Source organism: Syngnathus floridae, chromosome 15, assembly GCF_059516105.1.
Source record: "Syngnathus floridae isolate MCC-2025c chromosome 15, RoL_Sflo_1.0, whole genome shotgun sequence".
NCBI lineage: Eukaryota > Metazoa > Chordata > Actinopteri > Syngnathiformes > Syngnathidae > Syngnathus > Syngnathus floridae.
In genome coordinates this window covers 8275314-8303292 of record NC_142427.1, presented here as the reverse complement: position 1 = coordinate 8303292, position 27979 = coordinate 8275314, and the positions used below count along the sequence as shown (strand labels likewise).

General features: G+C 38.5%; 2 protein-coding genes and 1 long non-coding RNA gene across 4 annotated transcripts in view; 1 reads left to right on the top strand and 2 right to left on the bottom strand.

Moving 5' to 3' along the window:
• The window catches only part of uvrag (UV radiation resistance associated gene), a 28097-nt gene extending 9117 nt beyond the window's left edge, over positions 1–18980 (bottom strand). The window contains exons 1-13 of the mRNA XM_088397897.1: positions 18638–18980; positions 16864–16981; positions 16667–16701; positions 15747–15908; positions 15571–15645; positions 15405–15490; positions 13675–13780; positions 10890–11016; positions 8245–8329; positions 7149–7236; positions 6868–6928; positions 5558–5723; positions 2173–2248 (exon numbers count right to left, since the gene is read on the bottom strand). Coding sequence (XP_088254023.1) covers positions 2173–2248; positions 5558–5723; positions 6868–6928; positions 7149–7236; positions 8245–8329; positions 10890–11016; positions 13675–13780; positions 15405–15490; positions 15571–15645; positions 15747–15908; positions 16667–16701; positions 16864–16981; positions 18638–18742 — 1290 coding nt within the window. The 5' untranslated portion in view covers positions 18743–18980. The remainder of the gene's footprint in view (positions 1–2172; positions 2249–5557; positions 5724–6867; positions 6929–7148; positions 7237–8244; positions 8330–10889; positions 11017–13674; positions 13781–15404; positions 15491–15570; positions 15646–15746; positions 15909–16666; positions 16702–16863; positions 16982–18637) is intronic.
• LOC148386294 (uncharacterized) lies at positions 13027–14538 on the top strand. The gene is made up of 2 exons (XR_015862948.1): positions 13027–13359; positions 14101–14538. It is a non-coding gene; the product is annotated as an uncharacterized LOC148386294 (long non-coding RNA).
• Positions 18981–20087: 1107 nt separating the features above from the next.
• On the bottom strand, positions 20088–26445 carry dgat2 (diacylglycerol O-acyltransferase 2). 2 transcript variants are annotated; one of them, XM_088397909.1, is made up of 9 exons: positions 26336–26445; positions 26196–26253; positions 25312–25440; positions 24961–25068; positions 24377–24447; positions 22793–22997; positions 22318–22492; positions 21360–21562; positions 20088–21293 (listed from the first exon to the last, which is right to left on the bottom strand). In XM_088397909.1, the coding sequence occupies exons 2-9, from the start codon at positions 26233–26235 to the stop codon at positions 21139–21141; spliced, it is 1086 nt and encodes a 361-aa protein (XP_088254035.1). In that variant the 5' UTR covers positions 26236–26253; positions 26336–26445; the 3' UTR covers positions 20088–21138. The 2 variants fall into 2 exon arrangements, with proteins under 2 accessions (XP_088254035.1, XP_088254034.1); XM_088397908.1 differs by having other exon boundaries at positions 26196–26350.
• Between the last annotated feature and the right edge of the window lie 1534 nt (positions 26446–27979).

Sequence of the window (27979 nt, the reverse complement as noted above, 5' to 3'; positions counted from 1 at the left end):
AATAACCATTTTTATAACGCCACAATTGCCACTTTTAATTGCAGACGACGCTTTGACGTAGGCACCAGACCACCAGCATGGATATCATGGTGTGAAATTGCCCAAAGAAGGCGGAAGACTTTCCTCAGTAGGCAGAAACAAAGATGAACCCTGAGCTGACCCGCTTAGCCAGTAACAGATTTGCTGTGTTTGAGTTCCCAATACTTGGCTTCCTGTGCCCGAGGCCCACATAAGATGATATATCATGTTTAGTGACTGAGAACCGATTGTGCTCAGACCGTACTGCCGAAAACCAGGATATTTTGTATGGAATCATTGTCGTCTAAGCAGCCACACATGGCTATTTCACAAAAATGTAGTCAACTATTAACTGGAACAGGGAACATCGGAAACAAGCACATACCAACAAGGATAAGGTTGATCTCTGGGGGTCCAACATGATGAAGTTTGTATGAGTAGAGCGACATAATAAATTGTTAAGAGATTAACAATTACTGTATTTTCCGGACTATAAGGCGCACCTAAAAACCTAGAATTTTCTCAAAAGCCGACAGTGCGCGTTATAGTCCGGGGTGTCATGAAATCAATCATAAGTGGCCTGCTGAAGACTATGAATCATGAATCGAAAAGACTATGGATCATTATTTTGTGATTATGAAGTAATTTGTTGCGTCTGAAGTTGAAGTAAAAAAGATAAAATGGAGAATGATTTAATTTGGATTAAAAATCTGACACGATGCATTGAAGGTACGCCTTATAGTCCGGTGCGCTTTATAGTCCGGAAAATACGGTAAGTAAAATCTGACTAGAAGCAAAAACAAGTGTCTGATGGAACTTTTTCATCAAGGCTCAAACACCACCAGAACTACAAACAATTAGATTCTGGCACACAGTTGTACACTATGTAAAGAAAGGATCTAAAGATCTATGGCTTCTTCATCGACTCCTAAAAATCTGGTGTTCAGGCCTCCTTCATATGCATAATTCCCACCTTTCATCCTTTGGATCAAAACCATACACCATGACGTAAGTCCTCAAGTCGATTTCATGAATCTTCCAACGGGGTGCCATCAGGTTTTAACTCTTGCTGAAAGTTTCATTTGACCTCTGATAGAAGGCACATGGGACTGCCTTGAGGAGGTATTAAAAAAAGTAGCTCCCAGATATTAAATCTTAAGCAAGAAAATTAGCTGGGATAAATCAAAAAACAAACCTTTTCCATTTGATAAACAACAACATTAATAAAGCAAAACTGAATACACAAGTATGATGGTTCAAAGGAATCTTGTCGAAAATGAGATCCAGACAGACTCACAGACTCAGCAGATCGTTTTCACCTCTATCCATAAAACCAATACAGATTCAAACTTGGGTCATTCGAAAACAGATGTCGACCATCATCTGTTACACAGGTGGGTCCACATGTGGGGATCACCATAACTTAATACCGTAACATTATGTGTGGAGCAACAGCGACATATTTTGTTAATACCAATGTTGTGTACAATGTAAACACAGATTTTTTTTTACTGCGTTAGAACTCAAGACAGCTAAAATATGTAGACAGTAGCTACGTCACACAACACAAGAATTTCATTTGATTTTAAAAAGCTTTACTTAACTTTTTGACTACATTATGTTGTTGTTAATTCATATCTCCTATTTTATTTAAGTACCGTGTTTTCCAGACTATAAGGCGCACCTTAAAACCTAGAATTTTCTCAAAAGCCAACAGTGCGCCTTATAGTCCGATGCGCCTTATATATGGACCAAATTCCTAAATTTAAACTGGCCTGAAGCATTGTGTCATGAAATCAATCATAAGTGGCCCGCTGAAGACTATGAATCATGAATCAAAAAAACTATGGATCATTATTTTGTGATTATAAAGTAATTTGTTGCGTCTGAAGTTGAAATAAAATAGATAAAATGGAGAATGATTTGATTTGGATTAAAGATCTGACATGCTGCATTAATGGTGCGCCTTATAGTCCGGTGCACCTTATATAAGGGCAAAGTTTTAAAATGGGCCATTCATTGAAGGTGCGCCTTATAGTCCGGAAAATACGGTACTGTGAAGTCCCATCTTTGTCAGTCAATTAATCAAAATATTATATACAATATACTGTACGGGTATTTTTTCATGTTACTGGACGTGTGTTGATATTTCACCTGAGCAATGTTCTTGTTGAGCAAGTAGACACCATATTCAAAATGAAACCGCTCTCCTCGGGGGTACAAGGGGAATCTGTGAATGAGAGGAAAAAAAAACAAAAACATTTCAACAACTCCTCAGCTGATTTATTGTCTGCAAAAAAAAAATCCATGACACCTTCAAACAAATATTTGCAAGACAATTTTGAATTTACTATAACCAACCATTTGGCATTTCACAAGGTAGGCCAATTCAGCATTACAGGATTGTTGCTCGTTTGTATTGCTTGCTAATTTTTTTTACTACGAAGGATTCAAAAGTATGTTGATCTTTGGTGATGCAGTCGTCCAATAATTCATGTGAAAGTTTCACTTCTTATAGCCAGCAGCGTTTACGATGGAGAACCTTTGCAGATGTTTGAAGAAGCTGGCTCTGCATATATGAACCCATTGCATTAATGCTACCCCAATACCCCGGCTAAACTGAAAAATCAAACCGAAGATGGAAGAGTCCAAACAACTTGATCATTCCAACCATTTGCAACAAATAGAAGCTTTCCTATCCATATAGTGGGAAAATCCCATTGGTGCCAACCAGATGTTTCAACCAGGCTGCACAAAGGGTGCCTCTGAAGAATATGCTGACGTTCAAAGATGGAAAACTTTCCTACCGGGAATTAAAAGCTGCAGATCGTATAAAAAAGAAGACCTGCAAGATGCAACTATGCAATTATATTTCTGACTGACCAACAAGTCTTCATATAAGGAAGCAGTGTCTTCCCTCAGGGTTAAGGTCTTTTGTTAATCAGTGTGAGAGCAAATGGAGGCTCTTTCCCCCCTTTTTACTACGACCTGCAAGTGCCCCAGGCACTAGAAGAGTAATAAGTGGGACTTTAATAGACTCCTCTGTCTGTTATGAGATCACCCTAATAGCATAGCTAACGAGGATTCAGACCATCCCGCTTGATAATTCATTTCTTCCACACCGTTTTAAAACTTCTGATGAAAGCGTATTAACTCTCAAAACATTGTGATTTCACTCAAATAAAATAATTATTACGATGAAGAAACATGAGTAGATTTAAGAAAAAAAAAAAGCTACGTAACATTCACAAGAATGAGAACTTACTTTGTTACTACAGTTGGAACATGCATGGGAGAAATGAAAGGGAGAGTACAGAACGGAAATGGAAGACTTTTAATCACTGGGCCAGTGGCAGCTGCATACACAAAAGCTGTCTTCTACATTAAACACGCTTAAATTAATGACAGTTCTGGAGGAATATTCAGAGTGGGGGCAGGGTGATATTTGTTCAAAAGGATGCCGTGTAAATTCAACAGAGAAAACAGAAAACGAACGATTTGTTCGTTCGTTTGAGTTGAGGACAAACGCGACTCGTCAAACGGAATATGACCAGATTTTCATTTTTGCACACAGTCTCGCTTAAAATTACTTTCGGCGTTGTGGTTCTGGATTCATACGGTTCTCCCAGCCCTTGGACAATAAGCACTTTTCTTTTCCTATGATTTCACAGGTTCTTCTCGTTGATCCCTATTACTCTTATCTCTCAATAGTAACCTAAATAATATGAATAATTAAAACGATTCCCTTTATACGTGACGCTAGATCTATGCAATGTCTGCGTTTGCTGTTTAAATGGCCGGGCACTGTTCTCAATCAAACTCCAAACATCTGGATCGCATCTTTCCAGATCACCCCCAAGCTTTAGCTGGGCTCTGCGCTCGTACAAAAAAATGTGGCCGTTAAGGTCCGCTAACTTCAGAAGATCAGCCCGAGTGCCAGACAGTCAATTTTCACATCTTATTTTCATACAATTGAAGAATACCTTCAAACGGTGGTCTGCTCCAAAATGCCGGAGGACAACAATATTGGATTCAAGACTACTTCAGACATGTTTCTATATGAAGGCAACGTTACTCTCAGAAGTCATCTAGAGTAGCAAAAAATCAAATAGCGGGTTCCTTATTGAGTACACGCCTGCAAAAGACTGACTGCTTGCTAATCCTGCCACACTTTGAGAATCCGATCTCATGCCACCTCACTTATCTCAATCGCCTGGCTCTTTCCGACACTTTAAGCACCTGCTTTTTTTTTTTTACATTGTTAGAGCTGGCTAGGTGCTTTCCGTCTGCCCACACATCATTTTGCAGTGAGAGCACGCCCCGTGAGGGGCCCCTGGGGTCATAAACGCATACAGAGGGGGTGTGGAACTTTCCTGCAGCATTGACCCTATTCCTGCACACCATAGGGCACTCGTGGATTGTTGTGTCTGTCAAGCAGACGGCCTACAAGTTTATTTTTTGATGCCGGATCTTGGTGTGAATATCCTGCATGGAGGAACTAGAACTGCATACAGTGAAGCGAGGGCCCCCCCAGGTCACATGGGAGTTTAAAACAACTGATTCTCTCCAGCTGTTGTCATGAGCTAATCATACATACTGTGATGCTCGTTCAATCATGAGCTCTGATAATGTCTCACTTTTCTCACACACTTACTCCCAACTGTTTGTCTTATTGCGGATGACAGATGTGGATGGAGAAGTGTCAACGGTTATCTATAAGGTTTTAATTTCCATATTTTCCGGGCTATAAGGCGCACCTCAAAAGCCAACAGTGCGCCTTATAGTCCGGTGCGCCTTATATATGGATCAAATTCCTAAATTTAAACTGGCCCGAAGCATTGTGTCATGAAATCAATCATAAGTGGCCAGCTGAAGACTATGAATCATGAATCAAAAAGACGATGGATCATTATTTTGTGATTATAAAGTAATTTGTTGCGTCTGAAGTTGAAATAAAAAAGATAAAATGGAGAATGATTTGATTTGGATTAAAAATCTGACATGATGCATTATAGTCCGGTGCGCCTTATATAAGGACAAAGTTTTAAAATGGGCCATTCATTGAAGGTGCACCTTATAGTCCAGAAAATATGGTAATATAAAATATTTTTTGGGGGGGTCCTTTTATATTGAAAACAGGGAAATGTGTAACCTGTACTTAAATTATATATTGATAATAAAATTCATGTACAGTTCAGGAGCATGGTGTGATAAACAAAAGGGTGCATTCATACAAGGGGAACTCCTAGTCGTAAATTGTAAATGTTCACTTACTGAAAGGATTTAAAAAAAAAAAGAAAAAAGTCAGTACAGACACATGAAGATGTTCTTCCCGGAGGGTAAAGTATTGTGTATAATATTCGTTGCCTTGATGGTTGGTTACTAGAGCAAAACAAGTATAAATAATAATTTAAATATGTGTATGTGGACATTTTATAACTTCCATTTTGACTGCAAGCTCTTTTTTTTTTTTAAACACAAAATGATTTTGAATGAAGTGGTTACCTTCCATAAAAGGTAAATTCTTTCATCTACTTACTCTCTCTCCTTTTCAGTAAGTCTGTCAGTGATGGTATCTCTGATGGAGGAGCGTGAACCCTTATGGATGACCGGATACCTAAGAGGGATCTGCAGGAAGCACGAGATCATCAGGACCAAGTGTGCCGTATAGCCCAGAGCTACTGCCAAACTCCCATCATCCTTTGCTGCAGGAAAAACACGGGCAAAAAAAATTGTGAATCCAACAATGCATTCAATTGAAATGCTTTCTATAGAAAAATATAGAAAAAATAAAAAAAATACTAAAAATAAATTGCTTTGCTTTAAGAGCCACCCCCAAAAAGTCTCATTTGAGTGCTTTTATGGAATGCTAAACATTAAGATGAATATCGGGTCAACTGACAATTAGCCATGGGGCAAACCTTAAGGGTGCAACAAGAGACTGACTGACCTTGTCAAGGTGAGTTAACAAAGAAAGCTTAGTTGAATGTTCGGAAGTGATGTGCCTTCATGCAGAATGGCTGTGACGGCCAGCGGGATTGACCCTGACCCTGGGTTCTAACGTGGAACATCCACCCCCGTAGGCCAGTATAAACTGGCTAACAATTCTGGACTTGGTGTGGCTCTCTCTGGGGCAGACCTCACACATTTGGGGTCAAGAGGTAAAATGGAGTTCAATGCATCTTCATGCATGTTGCAAGAATTCTGCAAGGCTTATCAAATTGGACTAAATTACTGACAAAGAATAAAGAGGATAATTGACGATTAATTAACCACTAAATAATAAAATTAATTTTTTCAACAGGCTGAAGAATATTAAATGAAGGTCCTAAACTTCTGTTTCAATGCCAGAAGATGAATTTGTGAACAACCAGAAGTGAGACCACAACATTACATAAATTACAATTTCTGCTCTTCCACAAATGTTTTTCTTTTTAACTTTTACACTTTATCTGTTTGCCAACCATAATCTTTCATTTTCGACCCCAAAGTCTTCATTGCAGATAAGACGACCATTTCTACCCCGCCTCTAACTCACTGTGTAATGCTCACTACTGCCACCTATAGCTCAGTGAATAGACAGACAACTAAGTTTCTCGTTGAAGGATACAATTAAGCATATTAAAACCACATATCAACAGCTGAACGTTTTTTTTCCGTGTGCTTTAAACATTAATGTCTGTAGGACAGTCAGTTGAAATTATTACATCTTGAATAATGCTGCCTCCATATTATATATATCTACATTAAAGTCTGCATGGTAGCCAAGATAAAATATTTGTTCAGCATGCCTTGCTGCAGCTCATCCAAGTGAAACCATGAAACACATGCTGGTAGACAATAAATTACCTTGAAAGTCTTCCGAATTTGGCAGCTTCACTCCGCAGATAACATAATCTGACGGGTTTGCCTGTGGAATGAAATAACAATTTGATTTTAAAAGACAATTACCGGGTCTGCGATATTTCAAGTATTACAATTATATTAAAATGGAAGTTCCTTAACACAGAGCATGGAAGAATATATTTGCAGTAGTGGAAAACAAAAAATTCAAGGGTAGTGTAACCATGAGAGATGTTTTGTTTTCTGTAAATTGTGACGACCGCACTTAATGAGCTTTGTACACTCACCGCATCGATGGGATAAATGTAGGAAAGCTCGGAGAGAAGCTGGCGGCAGCGAAACGTGAGTTGAGCATTGAACTTCAGGAACTGCTCTCTGGGGAGATAGCAAACCACACAATTTCTTAATTTCTTCTTCAGTATTAATGCAACTTAAATAGAGATACTGCAATTCTGTTTAAAATGTATGTCAAAGGAAGAGTACAGTGTTGTGGTTTCATCTGAAATCACTCAAACTGTCCAATGGGCTTTGCCTTATCTAATCATTTAAGCCAAGATGCATGACCTTCACAAATCACTGTCCGTGAACATGCAAGCATGTTTCCCACATACGTGCTTGTCAAGTCGAAGTCTGCTCTTTCAAGATTTCAGATTACCACACCAGTAGAGTTTGTTCCAAATCTAACATGGTAAAAATCTTGTAAGAACTTTTTTTTATTACAAATAGATATGCAGAGTAACACATTTGTTTAAATCAAAAACAATTTTACCCCATATTGAGATCTTAAATGTGCTTTCAAAAAATGTGAACGACTTTCAAATAAAACTCACTTTTGTTGCGAGCATACAATTTTTTTTTCTGCAGTGGAGAATTAAAACACCCAGTGTGATGTGGTAAGAATAATTTATAACGACATTTTTATTTGAAAGTAAAATGCACTGGCAAGAAGACACAGGGCCTCCAGGTTGTGTGTGTGTGTGCGATTTTCAACATCCATTTAAATTTGACAATCAATTAAATATGAACAACATGTACTGACTGTAGGTCCAACAAATTGATATTAGGCAGATGTAGTTAGTGTTGATGTTAATTTCATGTTTTCTGGCCTTGCCGAGGCTCTGCTTGACCACCTGGTACTTCTCAAAGGAGCAAAACTGTATCCAAAGCAGACAGCGCTCGCACATATATCCCCAGGCCAATTCAAACAATCCAAGACAATTTTTTTTAACAACATGCAAACTCTGAATTGAGAACAAATGTGAAATTCCGAACACAAAAACACCTCTTTGTCTAGCATTTGGTATGTTCCAGTCCCTATAATATTAAGTTGATGGGAAATATAATACAAATTGTATAAAAATTAAATATCAGGTACACACATACCTCTTGGCCGTACATTCCTTATGCAGCATGGTTAAGGATTCTTTTTCCTCCTTCAGACTTTGGTGTTGAGAAGAATACACTTCCTCTAAGAAACAATACAAAGAAAAAAAAAATGTCTTGCCTTTATTGCCATTGTATGGTGCAGACAACATTTCAGTGAATTCAAATAATAATAAATATTGTAACGTATTGCAGTGTAACAGTTGCAAACTTGGATGAGCAAAATGCAAAAAAAAAGAAAAGGAATAATTGTAGTTTTTTATAACAGGGTCATCTCACCTGGAACTAAGCTTGCGCAATAACGTTCTAAAGCAGAAGCAGACTTTTAGCACGAAACTAGCACCCAGGGCCATTCTGCTCTACATTGAGCTCAAACTCCCGCAGGAACAGAGGTGGGGGAAGAGAAAAAAAGAAAAAGAAAAGCAGTTCTTCTTCAAAGAGACACAGATCAGACAGGCCGTATCTCTTATTGCACTGTTGCTTTCATGTAATTCCCAGCACTGCCAATCTCTTCTTCCATCTAGTCACCAACCTTACTGGCACGAAAAGCTAAAATATGCGTGCTGTACTCTAAGAACTAGATGTGTCGTTTGTATTTTTTTTTTTTAAATAAATGGTAGTTAGGATCCAAACTTGACTGTGAATATTTAATGAAAAAAGGCTGTGCCAGCTGCTGTTGAAGTGATCATCATGATCATAAATCAATCAGGAAGTGCAGTAAAATCTCTTTAATGCGACAACTGTGCTTTTTGAAAAACTATACGTACTGCAGTGTTTTGCAGTGAGGCCTGAACTCTGCGACCTTTGCAGTAGGCAAGGTGTGGACGTACATCTGCTGCCGTTCATTCGGACGTCACGGGTGCAATTCCTAGTTTGTGCGCCAATATCCAGCAAGTGCTGGCCCCGAACCCGAAGAAAAAAAATATATGGCTGAGTTCGGAAGTGTATCCAACATAAATTCTGATGCCCAACATCTTCAGTCCACTGATAGAAGAACCCGAATGGTTTTTGGCTTTAAGAAAAGACCATTTCTGATTTTTTTTTTTATTCTTGGTTTTAATACTGCTGCTTTAAATACCACACAACAATCATTTATTGGCCTAATTTATGTTAAAGGAAATTAAAGGCATGTGACCCCAAACAAACTCACGTTCGTGCATTTTAAATTCCCATATGTGAAAAGGAAGGAACGATTCTCTCTCTCTCTCTCTCACGTAAGCTTTCTATAATGATTTTTTTTTTGGTGAGTAAAATATGCAGTGGACCTCATACATTGGCAGAAGTCTGAAAGTCAAGTAAATGATCAGGAGTCTGTTTCAGCAAGTGGATTACCAGGCCACCGAGTGGGCTGTTAAAACTGTCAGGCTAATACAAACTGCTCAAGTTCTGAGTTTATTATGCTAACAATGTCGAAAATCAAAAAAAAAAGAGGGATCACATTTAACAAGCATCAGCGAATCGGCAGCAATGTATGCTCACTAAAACGCTCAACTCATCTTTATCTGCTACTGTAGTTCTCATGCAGGCATGCAAGACACACACGCATGCAGAATCTTTAGATGTTTGGGTTTTCCAGGACATTTGTTTTGAAAGAGGCCAGCTTTCTGGGCGTTAGAATTATTTGCTAATGGGCCCTTTAGCTACGTGAAAAATGTGAAGACCACACGGCCAGGTACGGATGAGATTACAGTGAGGTTAACAATCCAAGTCTGGATGCCCGCTAGGGATTTAGCTCATAGCGCTAACAACACGTAAAACTGTCCATAAAACAATCTAATTAGCCTTGTAATGTGTAAAGCTTTACAAATTAAACACGTGGTTTTTAATTGAATTATTAATTACACCAAATCGATTGTATCAAACTCGGTGAATGTCAAGGTTTTTATTTGATGATTATGAAACGTTGGTTGATTAGATAATTTTGCTCAATTCTTGAAATATTTAAACTTTATTTTCACACTGATTTATGAGCAGATGTTCCCTTCGCCTCCTCGTTTCTTTACTGTCCAGTCAAAGATAAACCACGAATGAGATGAAAGCGCTGAGCTTTCATGGCTGTAAACAAAGCGATAAAGAAAAAAAAAAAAAGGTTAACGACGAGGATGCTAAGTGCAAAGGAGAATTCTTGCTTAACTCAGAATGAATTTTTGTCTCTTGATTTTTTTGAATATATATAGAGACGTCACGCTCGTTCGAAACAAACTAGGCAAAAGTACACCTGTGCAGGAAATGAACAGGAACCACGCTGACATATTTAATAGTGGTTGTAAAATCTAAGCTTGAGTGCTGCAAGCGATTCCCCGAAGACACACCAACCAAAAATACCTGTGTACACCTGCACAAGTATTTCGGTTGTGCTCACCAAATGAGGCCTTCCATCCCAAATGAACGTCAACAATGTCTATAAAGCATTTTTTAGCTCATATAACATCAATATAAGAAATTGCAGGGTTGAGTAGCCCCTGGTACAGAATGCCTAAATCACAGGTATGAAAGGATATATTAGATTAAATGTATAAAATGGGTTTTCACATTCCTTTTATTGTAACCTTTTTTTTTTTTTGGTGCGTCTGACTCGACTTTTGAATTGAATTTTTATTTACATTGCTATTTGGGAACATTTGAAAACTGTCTGTACATCTTACCTTTCTTCTGAAGCTGTGCCACGTCCTTCTGCCGCACATCTATTTCTCGACCAAGGGCCTTCCTCTGCCGCTGCAGTTCACTATGAAGAACAGCTAAACGCAGCTGCATGCACTCCCGCTCTTTTTTCTGCACAGACCAAAAGCAGCATAAAGAATGGATGACAGCAATTTGTGTATTTAAAACCTTGCTGTCCTTGACTGGCAAGCTATGTGACCTGCATGTATCATGGTTAAATTGCCTGTCACATCCATAGTCAAGCAAAGGACCTCAACTCCCCCTTGTGTAATTAAATGTGCATTGCAGAGACAGGAAACAGGCGGATGTGATTTAACGCGTTCCCAAATCCAAACACAAAAAATATTAAGTTGATGTGCTCAAATTTATGACTCAAGCTCAATGCAATGTATTTTTTAACTTCAAAAGTACTTTATTTCATACAAGCAATGATGGAACTAGGCACTCCGGCTGATTTAAATTCTAAGATGTCACATAAAATCATTTTATTATTTTCTTTTTTATTTTAAGATATAGACTGACGTGCAAGCAATGTTGGGATGAAAGACTTGGATCTTGTTTTTGATCCAGTTGCCAAACCAGGCTATAACCCCCACACATCTACTTCGATAGGGATCTGATCGGACAAAGATTACGCTTCTTCCTCAGAAATGCGGAAAACATGACAGTTACGGGTAAAAAAAAAAAAAGACTGATAGAGCCTCCATCCTGAAATATGTGTAGGACACAATGTTTGTTAGTTACCGTCATTGAGCAGCCCAGTTGACGGGTCACGCACATAACAGTACTGGTGCCTGTGATTCCGACTGAACATCAAACAGTCATGGGTCAGCTGTGTAAATACACAGCGGGCGTGTTATAACCCAAGAGATTAATGGCAGAGGGTGGGTGATGAGGTGAAAGGGCCATGCGCTGAAGGTTGGTGGCCGCCACTCGGTCCGACTTTGATCTGAGCTCTTTCTATGATGCCCATATGAAGCTCTACAAAGCAAAGTGTGGGGGGGAGAACCTTAGAAGAGCAACACAATGCTGCACTCATTCCAAGCTGGTGGGCTTTGACCAAACGGTAGAAAACAAGGATTATGTGATTTATTAGCTGATGTGAGCTTTGAATGGGGTTTGAAGGAATGTTTCAATAAGCAGGAAATATCAGAGACAAGACTGTGAAAGGGCATCTTTGTGACAAAAGATTGGGGCCTCCATGTTGTGGCGCAGCGAAGCAGAGCCATTGTGTGCTACAGCTTTAATAAGTACGAGAAAGGAAAAGGAAAAGAATGGGTGTTATTAAAAGAGAAATTCGAAGCATTTAGTTTCTGAAAAGAAAACAACAGTATCGTACGAGTAGTGTACCTTAAAGCTCCCCACTTTAAGCCGTGACTTCATCCCGTAGCTTCCTGCGTCTTAAACAATGATATGGCTCATTTGCCAGATTTCTATGGAATGTTACATTGTTGTTTCTACTTAGGTACTTGTTAACCCGTTTTGAAGAGGTAACTGTAAAATGGACGCCTCAGGAATAATGAATCCACTTTTTAGTATATACACCTCATCGTTATGGCCCCACTAATGATGTGAGCATCATAAAACACGCTCACTATAAAATTTGCGATCATTTAATCACCTTGTCTTAGGTATATTGCCCCTTTAGAAGGTCATCAAGATGGGGATGGGGGGTGTACCGTATTTTCAGGACTATAAGGCGCACCTAAAAACCTAAAATTTTCTCAAAGGCCGACAGTGCGCCTTATAGTCCAGTGTGCCTTATATATGGACCAAATTCCTCCATTTAAACTGGCCCGAAGCATTGTGTCATGAAATCATTCATAAGTAGCCCGCTGAAGACTATGAATCATAAATCAAAAAGACTATGTATCATTATTTTGTGATTATAAAGTAATTTGTTGCGTCTGAAGTTGAAATAAAAACGATAAAATGGAGAATGATTTGATTTGGATTAAAAATCTGACATGATGCATTAATGGTGCGCCTTATAGTCCGGTGCGCCTTATATAAGGACAAAGTTTTAAAATGGGCCATTCATTGAAGGTACGCCTTATAGTCTGGTGCGTCTTATAGTCTGGAAAACACGGTATATGCTCCACGAAAGAACGCTGCGCTAACAGCACAGGCTGCCAGCTCAGCAACTAGCACCCTATTTGAAGACACAGCAAGTGAGGATATAAAGGCCGTACCTCAAAGTCAAAGTCTACCAGAAGGATAAAAAGACAAAGGTGTCACTGCCTCGGGCAGGGGATGCTTCTGAAGGCAGTATTTACAATAAACAACGTCAAAGCAGGGATCAGAACTTGGCTTGCACAGCTGTGTGGCTACCAATTCCAAAAATGTTAGATATGCTTTCTCGCGTTTGCTTTGTACATCAACAATGGATTTTGGATCCATTTTGACAGATGGGCTATTTAAGTAGCCAAAACGAAAGGAAACAATAACTGCTGGGTGAGTGTGTGAAATTACATCTCGTATTAGTTTGGGTGATAGAAGCTCTTAAACCCGGTTGAGCTTTTAGTACAACAGACTCGGCCGACGCTTATTAGTTCAAAGGCAGATGGGCGCCTTATCGCTGATCGCAGCAATTACGAACCTTCTACTAACATCGCAACCCCGACTCGCACCTTTAGATACTTTCTGAAAAGAAATGTGAAATTCAAGTTATCATACTCATGATCAAGTAATTTACAAATTGAGGGAAATTAAAAATAAGCAATTTAAGTTAAGCAATCAAATTCATTGTTGGCATGTGATGGCGCTTACCCGCACTGTGCATGTTGCTGTTGTTCTCAGCTTCTCCTCAATCTCCTTCCCAATTTTCTGCACTGTTACTTGGGTCTGTTTGATTGCTCTTTGGGCTGTGTGGAGCCTACAGTAAGACAAAAACAAACAAAAAAATAAAAAAAATAAAATAAAAAAAATCAAGGTCATTGTATTATCAAACTATTATTAATATTAATTATTATTATTGTCTCTCTTCTGCAGCTAAGCCAGGAAAAATTCAAACAAATCGTTTTTTCCGAGTGAAATAATTTCATATTTTCGCCCAGGCTTTTTTTTAATCTCTCTGAGGTGACAGTGACGACAGCTGACGATAGCGCTTTGGAACATCAGGGCAAATCTGTTTTGACAGCTTGATGTGTTTAGGTGATTGCGACTGGCGAATCTGATATGGCTTTTTCCCCACAGGTGAGAAGAGTTATCTGCTCTCTTCTTTTCACGCATGTCAGCCCCCATCGTTCCTTGTCGCCTATCGCCTGCCGCTCAGTCAAAGTAGCGCAACCTCTGAACCAGACTGAGTATCCAGAGCGTCTCACTAACCATGGCAACTTTCTTTTTCCAATACAAGACAGACACCAAGCAACGAGTATATAAAAAATAAAATTAAAAAAAAGGGTGGGGGGGGGGGGGTTTACAGGAAGTTATGACTATGGCTCTGCCCTCGACCCTTGAAGACGATAATCATCGGCAAAACAAAAACATTTGTTCCTTTGACAGTGACATTTGATACAACAGGGTGTCAGATAAAACCTACGTTGTGTTATAAGTGGACAAAAATGTTCATGAAAGAGAAACCCAGAAATTTCACAAATCTGACGAAAGCAATAAATAAATATTTACACTGGATTTTGTGCTTAGACACCTGTGTTTGTTTTGAAACTGGGAAAAAGTGAAATTATGAAGAATCTTAATCACTCTAAGGAGCTGTTCGCAGCAGCAGGAGGGACAAAGATAGATCACCGCAACTGTGTAGGACCATGTGGAGTTCCCACTGGGTGTGGACGGAAGAAGAAGAGAACGTTAAAGAAAGCTGGAATAACACAAGACGCAAAAGCCAGATGTCAAATAGACTAAACTACTACTCCAAGTAATGAGGTTGCTATGATTAGTCTCCTCTGGTATAAACATAACCCAATTCTACTTCTTGATAAAAGAGTAGAGTTCAAATGATTATCGGAAAATTCCTTTCATTGCATTACAGGGAATATTTGAAAACCCTTCTGTGAAAATGTTAGGGGAAACTGTCCCAAATGACAGGATATTTGTTTTATTTTGGTAGAGTCTAACTAGAATCATCCAATTTGGCAGCACAAAAAAATGTGTGTAATTAGGCTGGTACTGGATCTGGCTATATTTACCCGAGGGCATTCCTCGGGGAAGCCCTGTGGTTATTCGAAGTAGTGCTTACGTCTTATAGATAACCTAAATGACACTCATGCTTACCAACAAATTGTTATTTTGAGAGCCCCTAAAATGATGAAGCTACCAAGATACTCACTCAACAAATCAGTATCTCCCTCTAGTGGTCTTACTTTGGGCAGCATCTATTTTCTTCCATTGAACTAACACATTCATTCTGCACGACTTCACCTTTGCAATTTTCTTCTATTTTTTTGTATGTATAAAAAAAGGGATTTTTATTTTAACCCCTGACGCCAATCAGCCCAAAAACAAACATGGCCTCCTTTTCATCCGACAGCAATGACTCTTACCTGAGCAAAGAGAAAACGCTGTAGGAATTTCGGACTGAGCTCTGGTCGACCTGAAGTAGACTATTTTTCTTCCGCTCCGAATGATCCTACGATGGAAAGGCGGCAGAGATGAGATGAGGCAATTACCAGCAATTAAGAACTTTCAAGAAATGGATCAATACTTCACCTTATGGTCAAAGTCAGCCGCATAGTAGCCATCGTTCAAGCCAAATATGATCTCATTTGTATTCCTGGATCGAATCTGTAAAAATAGCAACGATACAGATTCATTTATTTCATGTTTGGGTTTTTGTATTTTTCTTTTTTAAATATAAATAAAACACAAATATCTCCATGACTGACCTGTTGACCCGCGTATCGGAGGCCATCGAGATTGACCTTCCATTCTATGAGGAGCTGGAAATGTTCCTCCTGTCCTCCCCAGATCCTTACCACAAAACAAGATACTGAGGTGTCCAGAAGGTCTGGTAACATGCCAAAGTCCAAACTCCTCCAAGTAGGATTCTTTAGAACAAACATAGAAATCATCAGTAGCAAAAAAAATGTTTTTATTCTCCTTCAAATTTGTCAACACAGCACAGGAAAGCCTCAAAACGAGTGAGAGTCCTCAACGGGAAGTAGAAAGTCATTGCTGAATGAAAACAGGAAGCTTTAACAGGAAACTTTTCAAAAGAAAATTGATGACGGTATTGAGACAGAATACTAGAAAACTTTTGTCTGCATGAAATTGTTTGAGAGGAAGTTGAGCAGAGAGTTGAAAGGAGTCATGACTGTCGTAATTTACACAGTGGCGTAGTCCAAGGGGGGGACTGCACTGAGCACGAGGAGCATGCGTGAAACCAGCTTAGGTCAGCTCATGACTCGACAGCAAGGCCGACAGCAACATGGAGAACTGACTATTGGAAGGCCCGCATTGTTTTTCACACACCAGTTTGAATCGAGATTATATTGTTTTTATAGATGCAGTGAATATAAATTGGACAAAAAGATTAGGAAAAAAATTAAAAAAGAAAGGAACTTAATGGCCACTCACAAGTCTTCTCTGCTCTGAGAGTGATAAGCTTAAAGAGGCCTTAGTTTGGGTTTTCAACTTCAGGCAATGAGGAACAAACAGTATGTTGCAAAGACTGTTGCAACTAAATCGAGTAGCACAGACGAGAACACTTGTGCTAAAAAAAATAACAATAAAGGCATCCTATAATGACTACGCATCCTCATTATACCCTGAAAGCAATGACATAAAAAATAAAAATCATACTCACCAGTGAGTCTCGTATGACTTCACTCTTGTAAAAATCTAAAAAGACATTAAGAAACAATTATTAAAAATTATTAACAATTATTTCAAATTAAATTGAAGCTTTTTTTATTATTATTTTGTGATTGTTTTTGTTAAGTTGCTGGACAATATGGGGAAAAACAACCATATTCTCTCTTGCGAGGTCAAGTTAACACTGACCGCTAGATATGCGATCTCCAATACACAGATGGAGGGTAAAGTATGTGTCCAGCAGTGGAGAACCATTTTTATTGACAATGTTTCTTGCCGCGATGCTCCGGAGGTGACGCAGTCGTCTCTGTTGGACACACACAATAAAATAGAGTATTTAAAGCTAGCTGAAAACGGAAAATCAAAGCGACATTTCAAAATGCAATTGTAGTAGAGGATGAAAAGAATGGTTAGTTTAAAAAGATACAACTCAGTTTTATTTTTTTTCTTTATTTGGCTGCATGGCAGGTGTACGTATGACGTACCGGTAAATTTGTTCTCGATGGCGTTTAGCTGACTCTGCCAACTAGCATTGCATAGTAAATGAGATTTGAAACACAAATGTCAATCAAGTTCCTGGTTTTGGGCAAATTTGTTCATAATGGTGCACAATGTCCCTGGTGACTGCGGTTCCAGTTGCACGCCTGCAGTCATACTGAGATTAAATGGAAGTCATGGGATTCCCTATACGATTAAAATCCTCAGACACAAGAACACTGATTGTTCCATGTGAGACTTTTAACCTCCCCTTAAAAAATGTCAGTACGCCTGGATGAATGTGAACCCCAGGCAGGGAGAAAAGGTTATGACTTCAATGTGAAACGAGTACTGTGAAAAGGGAAACGATTCTGTTCATGGCCATCTCGTCATGCAAATATTACCAAGATTATTTTTTCTAGACTCACAATCAAATTGCGCTAACAATTTCACTGCGGAAAATAATTAAAAAGTGCTAATAAGTTATAGAAGCACAAAAAAAAATGACCATTCTCCAAATATGCATCACTGAATCTGAATCTGTTTGACATGACTGAAAACTGAGAAATCTCAGTTAATGCTGCCCATGTGACTACACTACATGTGAGTAACTATTAGGGGGGGGAAAAAATCACAGTCTGATATTGTATTCCAAATCTGAGCACCATTGTGTAAATGTGCTTTCTATGGAAACAAGCCTTCAATATGTTAATGATTGCTGCAGAGAGAATTAATTTAGCCATTGGTGTTACATTCTAAGTATAGTTGATGTAACACGTTTTCAGTAATGTTAATTCTGCTCACATTCGTATATAGCAACTCAAGCAATTAAGTGAATGTGGGAAAAATATGACTAACACAACTTGCCATAATATCCAATATGCAATACATTGTATTATTTTTAATCATTTTTTTGTGAGTCTTGTTAAATGACTGCCTATATAACACGTGTTTGCACAATACCCTTCCAAATTCCAATGAATGCAAAATAAAACAAACTGATTTCAGGCATATTTCAAGTTTAGTGGTATTCTAGCTGGAAAACGATTCCATTTGCCGATGTTTAAGTGCAAACAACTATGAAGAATGTTGCCCCCCAGTTATGACATATGCCGGGGTTTTCATTGCTGTCACTTGAGAGAACGAATCGAAAGTTAACTTGCAGGAATACTAAGTGTTTCTCGCGTAAAACAAACAAAAAAAGAGACTTCTTGCAGCCTTTTTAAACTACCCGTAAAAACAGTAGAACATGTCGATTGCAAAAGCAATGGTTTTATAGCATTCTGCATGTCACCCAAGCTAGCAACCTGCACGCTAGCAGCTGTTAGCTTCAGGAGCTAGCCTGACAGGGCCGCCTTACTCCTCCAGGCAGCAGTTGCAACATTCAACTCCTAAAGCACACCGAAGCCGAGACAGCTCTGTCTAGATCGCCTACTAATTGAGTGTTTTGGCTGCGTCAGAGCGTGTTAAAAGGCTTTGGTGCTACCTGCTGGGATGTGAGCTCTACGTGCAAGGATCGAGATGATGAAGCTCCAGAGTTGGTAACAGAGGCGGCGGAGATGGGAAGAACCCGACCGGTGATGGAGCTCATCCTCCTGTCGGCATTGAAGCGGGGCTCCCTCCGTCAAAACATGTTCAGCACCCACAGATCCGTGTTTTAAAAGGTCAAGGCATTCGGACGAGAAACGCACAAATGCATTTTTTCCCCCTACAACTAACAAGCCATAACAGCTGTCAGCGAACAAACGGGACGTAAACAAAGTACTGTACTGCAAAGGCTATTTTGCTACACTGTTCGGAAATCCGTCTCCGGTTTAGTGCTGTGACGCACACGCTTCTGATTGGCTGAAATATACCGTCAATCACAAAGAAACAACGCCTTAAATTAAAAACTCGAGTGACTATTGGCTAGTTTGTCTGTTTCTCCTCTACAGTGGGCGGGTTTACGTTGAAATTGTCAAAGCAGCGGAATATGAGGAAGTAGTACTCGAAAAACAGCGTGACTTTACTTATCAGAGTTTCATGCACTTACGTTACTTGGTACTGGTGACTTGCACCGGGAATTTTTCAATTTTGTACTAAAAGTTGTGAAACTGATCAAAACGACCAGCAAACCTGCGGGTACTTTGGAGGAAGGGGGCAAAAATATACTCCCCGTCGGGGAATCGAACCCCGGTCTTCCGCGTGACAGGCGGAGATACTGTCCACTATACTAACGAGGAAGGTGACAAGTTGAAAGTGAATTTTGCATTTTGTTTTACATCTCTATGTGGTGCCTGCCTACTTGAACAAAAGTGATACCGTCACGTGTTCGCGTGCGAGTCCTGTATACAACTATGTTCAAGTAGGTACTGCAAAAAAGTGTAAAATAAAGTAAAAAAATTGCTGCCATCTTATCACATTCCTCGTAGGTACTGAAAAAACATAAAAATAACTTAATAAATTCGCTCGCATCTACCACCTTCCTCGTTAGTATAGTGGACAGTATCTCCGCCTGTCACGCGGAAGACCGGGGTTCGATTCCCCGACGGGGAGTAATTTTTGATTTTGAGAAACATTCTTAAAATATATTTTTCAATATTCAAGCTCAACACCTTTTATTTTCAGTTTCAAGTTATATTTTTTCAAGTACAAAACTTTTTACCCCAATCCAGCTCCATATAAATTTCATTGTATAACTACAGTTAAAAATCGTGATTATTTTTTTTTATTATTATTATTCCTCACGGAATGCCTGAAATTCATCAATAAATAACCTCAACTGAGTATGTAAACCCCAATAGAAATACCGTCGTTGAAATCTAAGTTGTAACTCTGCATCCTGAACACTAGAGTGCGCTCTATGTGGATGAATGTGAATACTGCTGTGCTAATCTTGAAATTTTAATTATTTTCTTCTCATTTGAATACAGACGACTAGAAACTGGTCAAAAGAATTCAACAAAGACACTGTTTTATTTTGAACTGGCACTTAGCTTCATATCAGAACAAGAGTGTTAAATGAAGGGAACTGTGACTTTTGTCTTCAGAGCACAATAGTACATTTTAAGACGCAGTATTATCAGAGAATGAGTCTCCATTTGTTGCTCACATGCCCGCCCTCCAACAAAAAAAAATTCCCCATATACATTCCTTCTGAAAATATACAAAACTTTAATTTAATACAGTTTGGCACACAATGTCATATATCATACAGAAATCTCTTTGCTGTGCATTTCTTGCAGTTGTATTGCATACGAATTACACTGCACTTTTTAAATCCACAATGGCAAACCCAGAGAACATTTTAGTATTGTGATTTCCAGCATACAGTCGGTGCATCTTTATTTTATCAAATATTTAGATAGTAATAAATGTGACACATCATGCCGTACCGAAAAGTTTTTCTTTTGGAATAGAATTAGTGAGAACAAAGTGCATTGGAAATATTCATTCAAGAAACAAGCACTGACACAGGCTTTTTTTTCCTCTACCGTGAATACAATTAATACTTTATGGCAGTCTAAAAATTGCATGCAAATTTGCATTGCTTTTTCGACACAGGAATCCCACGGAGATGGATAGGCTTTACTTAAAAAGACGTTCGGTGCTGTACATTCATTTGTGAGGACAGGTCTTTGGTCATCGGTGGTTCACTTAATATGCATTGGTTGTGCTTTTATAAAATAATCTTGTGATTTTTGTGTGAATTAAATGAATGCACATATTTTCAAGTCCTTACCTTCCCCTTTGTGCTTACATGACAACTGAATGTTAATGTAAATATACACGCAAAAGGCACTTGTGTTAAGGGATTCCTCCTGTCCAAGCCACAGTGACATTCTCTCTAACCCAGAAGAACATCTCGGCCTATTTGCTTGGATGATGTAAAGCAAAATGTGTTCATGTGTGGATATTCGAGTCCAAAGATCAGGCTTCGAGGTTGGACTGGGATCTGAACGGGGGGTGTCAGAAGAGACATAGTTCTCAAACGTTACAATTTCCCCTTCATTCGATGTACAGGACGTCGCTCTCCTTCAAGCCAAACCGGGTCTTGTACTGGTCAAACAGGCACTGGAGGGACTTGACATACATTGCATGATAAAGATCCACCATGTCATCAGATGGATCCTCTATTTTTGGCACGGTGATTGGCTCCCCAACTGGAAGAAAGTCAAGGCCTTTTTAGCATTCGGAACAAAAATAAACAAAAACATTTATTTACTTACCTATGGTCGTGATGGGTTTTCCATATGGCACGATACCCCAGGAGTTGCCAAAGAAGAGGCCACATCCATGGAAAAGGCATGGAGCGAAGCCTATTAACTTCTGCAACTTCTTCTGGAGAGCTCTCCAGTAAGTACCCTCCTCCAGGATCACTTGCTTGTAGGCATCGTTCTCCCCAAAGGAATACACGGGAACCAAGTCAGACCTAAAGGAACAGAGGAAAAAAAATAATAAGCTTGGATACATTTTTGCATTATTCCTCACAGCATGAATTAGAAAAGCTATTTTTGTTGATTTCTATGTTATGAACATCTGTTTGGCCTTCTGGAGGATGCAGATGGAAGATGTTGTTATGGCTGGCAGCAAGAAAGATGCTAATAAGCATATTCAGCGATAATCCCGTATAAAAAGTTATGAAAGGTTTGTTTTTGGTGTCAAAACGATTTAATCCGTCTGTTGGAATCATACAAACATTTCTATGTTCAGACGATTTATATAGGAAATCAATTCCAGCTCAAACCTCAGAAGAGATTTTATCATGCCCGAGGAAATTTTGCTTGATTTTACTAAACAGCACTTTAGTGTCCAATTGAGTTTCATCCTCAAACTCTATTAAATTTCACTTTTGTACATTATTTACCTAACTGTGACGTCGTAAAGTTTGCATAACTGCATGTTTTCTAACTACCTCTAATCTTCTTTATGAAGTTAAACCGCTGATAATCCTTGTGATATTTGACATAATCTGGTTTGTTTGGGTTCTCCGAGAGGCCACTGGCGATAAAATGTGTACGACTGCTGACTCTGTACGTCCGCCACAAAAGGGCATAACGTGATTTAGGTAACACTCCCTGTGATGTACTTTGAACTTGAAAGACTTTGGATTTGCTCATTCCTGAAAATGACATTTGAACCTGAAAACAGATTGGGGAGAAGTTTTGCAGAGACCAGGTCGCTCACCCTTTCTGGAGTGCCATTCTCACAAAGCCTTTCCGATTCTTCAGGATGACGGAGTTCATGCCCGGTGCACTGTGCAAAGACTCGGCCGCGCCTCCGACGACGATGATCACTGCGTTTCCCGTTCCGTTGCATGTTAGCAGGTAGTCAATGGAGTTCTTGTTTACAGGACAGATACCTGAAATATTTAGGGGAGATGATTAGAACCCACGGCAACTAAATCCTGATGTGGTCTTCTAAAGATGAATCCGAAACCCAATTATTTTGCACAATTACATCACAAGTATCTTTATTTAAATCGCTAGCATGCTAACACTTGCACGTGCAATGCTAACCTAAAGTAACCTTAAGCGATTGACTAGATCCAGAGAACAAACAAAGTCAAATGAAGTAAACAGAAGATATTTCAGTGGTGCAAATGGGGGCAAAGATCTCTGGTTTGACAGATAAAAAATGATCTGCATTATCATCATCGCACCTCCAGACATCAGGTAGTCTCGTAGGACAGGCATTCGGAAGTTCCCTGCCAGGGTTGCCAGGGAGGGCTTGATGCCGGGAAATTTCTTGGAGAAGCCTGTGGCCTCTGTGCCAAAGTTGCAGAAAGCACCGAAACAGAAGATGCCATGGGGATGGTAGCCAAAGATGTAGTTCCGGTTGGGGAGCAGGTTGTGGGTTTTAATTAGCTGGGGAATAATAAAATACCAAATTGTTAGGACTCAACACTCTGTGAGTTTTATTATCTTTATGCAGCCAGTCCACAATGCAAAAAAAGTTGTTTTTTTCATGACTGTGCAAAAAAAAAAAATATCAATGGCCTCATCGATTACCTTTGCTGTATCTTTTTTAAAGATTATTCAGAAGATAACTCCAAAATTGGACATTTCAACCCTTTAGTTGTGTATGATGTAATTTTGATGAAAACATTTGGCCGTCAGATGAAAATAAATAAATACATTTACAAAAACAAAACTAAAAAAACAAAGCTAAATAAAAAAACGGAATAAAATAAAACAAAATAATATAAATTTAATTTAAATTAATTTTATAGATAAAAAAGTTTATAGCTGATTCAGACCGACCCAGTGCATTAGGAATTAAAGTAGGCCATCCTTATCAATGGCTCATGCTATCATAAAATATTGACGCAATATTCCGTGAGTACTGCTGCTATGAATACGATAAAACTCAATTTTATAGTTTTTTTATTTTTCTATACCATTTTGCAGTTTATGTTTGTCCTGATCTACACATCAGACTTAAGAGTCTACTCAGTGTGTACACAATGCGGAAGCTGCTCAAACAATAGTTGCATAACCACATTAGCAAATGAGATCACATTCAAGATCCCCTTAGTATCACAAGACTACCTGGTTGTCATGGAGAATCAAACGAACCCAAAACAACCCCGCTCTTTGTTTTCTGCGAATAACCCTTCCGAAAATTCCTTTCATAACAGTCAAACTCTTGACTTCCTTCTAATGTTGCTTTGAACATTCAGCCTCCTGCTCAAGGAAATAAGAATTGATTGATAATTGATCAAAAAGCAGTTAAATATTAAATATTCAGGTGCTTCTAAGTTACATTGGGTGTGTGTAGCACAATTTAAATCTGTTTCAAGATACTCAATTTTAAAGCCAGACCTCAGCAAAGATTGCTAGAGCACGTAACATCGATATTATATCTTAAGATGACATCACAAAATATGGTTATAGCAAAGTCCACGGGGCACAAGCATACAAAGTACAGTACAAATCAATGCGAAGGACGAAGTACAACCTCGAACGGCATCATTACAAGTCCATCCCCTTGATTTCGTAAACATATTAGTCTCAGCACAACTCATACAGTATATCTCATTGTAGAGATAGTCGTTTGGTTATTAGAATGAACTTTGAATTCCCTAGTAACAAGAAAAATAAACTCATGTTTTGGCCAGAAATGTACTCAAATTAAAGCAAATGAGAATAACGTGTCTAAAAAAAATAAAATAAAAAGTGAGGTGGGTTACCATGGATACTATTTTATAAACTTCAGTGATTGATCAAAAGTGAGGTTGACTTACCCTTATTGGAAAATAGTCTCGAAAGTATGTCCACACTGTCCAACTTCTGACCCATGATGATCTCCGGCCACCTGGACAGGAAAAAAATATATTAAATACGATTAAAATTATTTTTTATACAAACAATTTATATAGAGTGTTCATCAGTTACTTTAATTTCGATTGTATACTCATTATAATTTAATTAATTAATAGGATGTTTATTATTATCATTATTATTATTATTATTGATCATAATAATAATCATTGTTTTTTTGTGCATTAAGACATACGGTACATTGGTAGGGTGCTTTGTCTCTTAACAAATCTTTACATTCATTCACGCATCTGAAAAAATACAGCTCAAGCATTGATACCCAAACAGAGCACCATCTTTGTACGTGTGTTGCCTAATCAATTTTTACACCTCAAAAACCACACCACTCACTGGTGATATTCTAATGACGCCATTTGAGTCCCTTTTCGTCGAAATTACAACCACTTTTGGCTTACAGCACGGAACCCTGTCATCATTATGAAATCAGTAACATCACATGTTTGTGAGGAATTAAAAAAAAAAAAGGTGAGCAATGCTGGGAAAATACCTTGTTTTGGGGTGTTCCAGTCAACAATGAGCCAAGAGGTGTAAAGGGCAGCGATAAGCCAACAATCAGTGCAGAACATGTAGATTAGAAGCACAGTGCAGACTGCCCCTGAAAAGAAAAAAATAATAATCAGAATTGTGAAAAACCGAGAGTGAGAACTCAAAAGTATATAATTGGATCGTTATAAAATTAAAAATCCCCACAAGGCCCTAGCATACACATACAGCGAGCAGCTTAGTCATATGACCTAGTTGGACCTAATAAGACTGCCTGCTAATTCTTTAGGTTTTTCTTGGCTTTCTTGCAGCTTAACTGAAATATACAATTAGCGACACACACGTACGCTCATACCTAAGGCTAAGAAGGTGATGACCCACTGCAACACGGAAATGACCTGGAGATGTTTCTCCATTTTAGATCCACATGGCCAGAACGCCAAGGGCAGGTCTTGCAGGGAGGATAGGAGGCTGGAGCCGGTGCCTAGACGGAAATGCAAAAAAATATATATTATACAAAAATAACCATGGTCATGTCGTAAATGAGTATTCTAAAGGAATCAAATGTAAATAACCTTTGCCGTCCAATTACATTGAAAGCCCCATACAATAAAGCAAGACCCAATATCGAGAGTCAAGTCTGAGTAAGATCCAATTGGAAACCTCGACTTAATCCCATCAGTCCACGTTGAAAATAACCCAGCAGCAAGGCACCCTACCTGCAAACTAACCCACATGACTACTTAGGGGCGACCGTTAAGCGATACATTCTGCTGGTAGTTTATCTCTAATGAACTCGGTTATCCCGATCGAAGTGGTCAGCAGGTTGAAAAGTACACAAACAAAGCACGTCCTCGCCCGCATAGTGACATTGTCGGCACGTGTAAGATAAATGGAGAAAAATAAGCGGCTTGCCCTCCTTTCATTTTCTCATCCCATAAAACTAGATTTACTTGGGACGTGTTGTCATATTTGTACGACATTTCGAAAGTGGTGGTGCTTTAATTTTCTATTAATGATTACACATGTCAGGATCTGACCCCAAAACATTGCTATCCTCATTTTTCAGTCAAAAATAATATTGTATATCACAATAAATAAAAGAAAATACATTGTATGAACAATTCTAGACAGAATTAATGTTTACAATTGTTTATGTTGTGCCCATTATCCAGGAATGACAACTAATTTATTTTTTGTCCCATGCAGTTCAAGGACCTCCTGCTGCACCATGCTTACCTTTCAGCACGCCCGAGTATGCGGCAAGGATGGTCTTCATTCTTCTTACTTGTCAACACTATCGGGGAAAGATAATCAGATGTATTTGAATCTACGTGCTATGATGCTAAAAAAAAAAAAAAAAAAAGCTCCAAGCTCACCGCTCCCCCGTCATGACTGATTTCAACTGCAACGAGCTGAGGCGACCGGTCGGCATTTAATCACAACGGGGAGGAGTCAAGCGCGCACGCGCGCGTCTGTGCGTGCGTGGGTGAATTTAACGGCGTTCACGTACACACGTGGAGGCGCAACTTCTTGTCTGCTCTGCACTTCTTGTTCGTGGAGTCAAAGTCAAGTCATGTGTAGACACCAGAATCCTAAGAAAAATATCATTTGGGAGTCCTCAAAGTCAGCCAATCAATCAGATATTAATAAATAATCATTAATAATTGAATATTCCCTTGAAGAATTTTAAAATTATAACAAAAATGAATAAAGTACAAAGAGATCAAGCGCAAACTGGGTTAATTTATGCATTTCTGTTGATAAAGAATTAGGATACTAACAAAAAATAATAATCTAAATCCAAAAAAAACAGCAAGAGCAAATACTAAAAGCATTTCGCTGTATAAAAATAAATCCAAATGAACTAAAAGAGACCACAAAGTAAAGTGTCAAACAAATAGACTGCTTTGATGATTATATAACTTGACAAAGTAAAATATATAAATAAATAACATTATTTTTTTCAAACTCACCCTAGTCACAAGGGACAAAATATAGCATATTGTCAAATATTTTCATAATAAAATGTCTGATTAGATTAGATTAAAATGTTTATGCTTTTGTTTAAATAACACAAACACATTCAGATCACGGGGCTCTCTTTTAGAATCTTTCAGCAAAAGGCCTCCCTAACAGGATTTCACCAGACTGGATATTAGGGGTGGGGTGAAAGCCAATGTCCATTGGCTGAATAAAATCTTTTGCCCTTTGTATCTCCTGCACATGCAGTTCATCCTGAAATTTAGACCTGATGGTGCATATCTTTTGGGAGCGCACCAAAGAATTGAAACAGCTCTTACAAATCATCAGTCCTTGGCATGAGATGGCAGTTAGGCAATGCCTCCCTTGGATTCAACAATGTGTTCTTGCAATCATGAGTACTTGAGGATACTATAGAAATGTGTGATGTAAATCCAATGCATTATTATTATTATTAGTCATAGGATTGGTAATTTCATTATTATGTGGCATCTAGTTGTGACTAATAGAATGAATTAAATTCAAAGCACGTGCATTTTGAAGCAGGCTTAGTACGGGGCCACAGAGAGAACATATGTCGCAAGTCTACTATAATGTTTTTAGGAGAGGTGTAAGCATAATGTCATCATAAACTAAATCTAATAATTCAGTAATTGACAAAGTAAGTGCATTGTACTTGTTAGACATGCTGTAGTTTTTGGTTTTAATAATTTGCGATTCTCTATGTTTGTCCGCTTTGGGGATCCGTAGTAGAAAGATGGCGCCTAGACATGACAACTATGTTTATCTTAAAAAAAAAAAATAAAAAAGGAGATTGAAGTGACAGAACATAATTTTTGCATATTACTCAAATTGAGATTGGGTTTTTAAAATGAAAAAATCATTTACAACCTGACCCTTTTAATTTTAACCACTGAGGACTTTGGAAATACCCAATTTTAAAATTTGTTGTTTATGACATTCTTTGATTATTTTTCTGAACCCATTCCCAGTCCTAAAGTACAGAAAATATCATCTTTGAGAAAATTCTAAATGCTCAA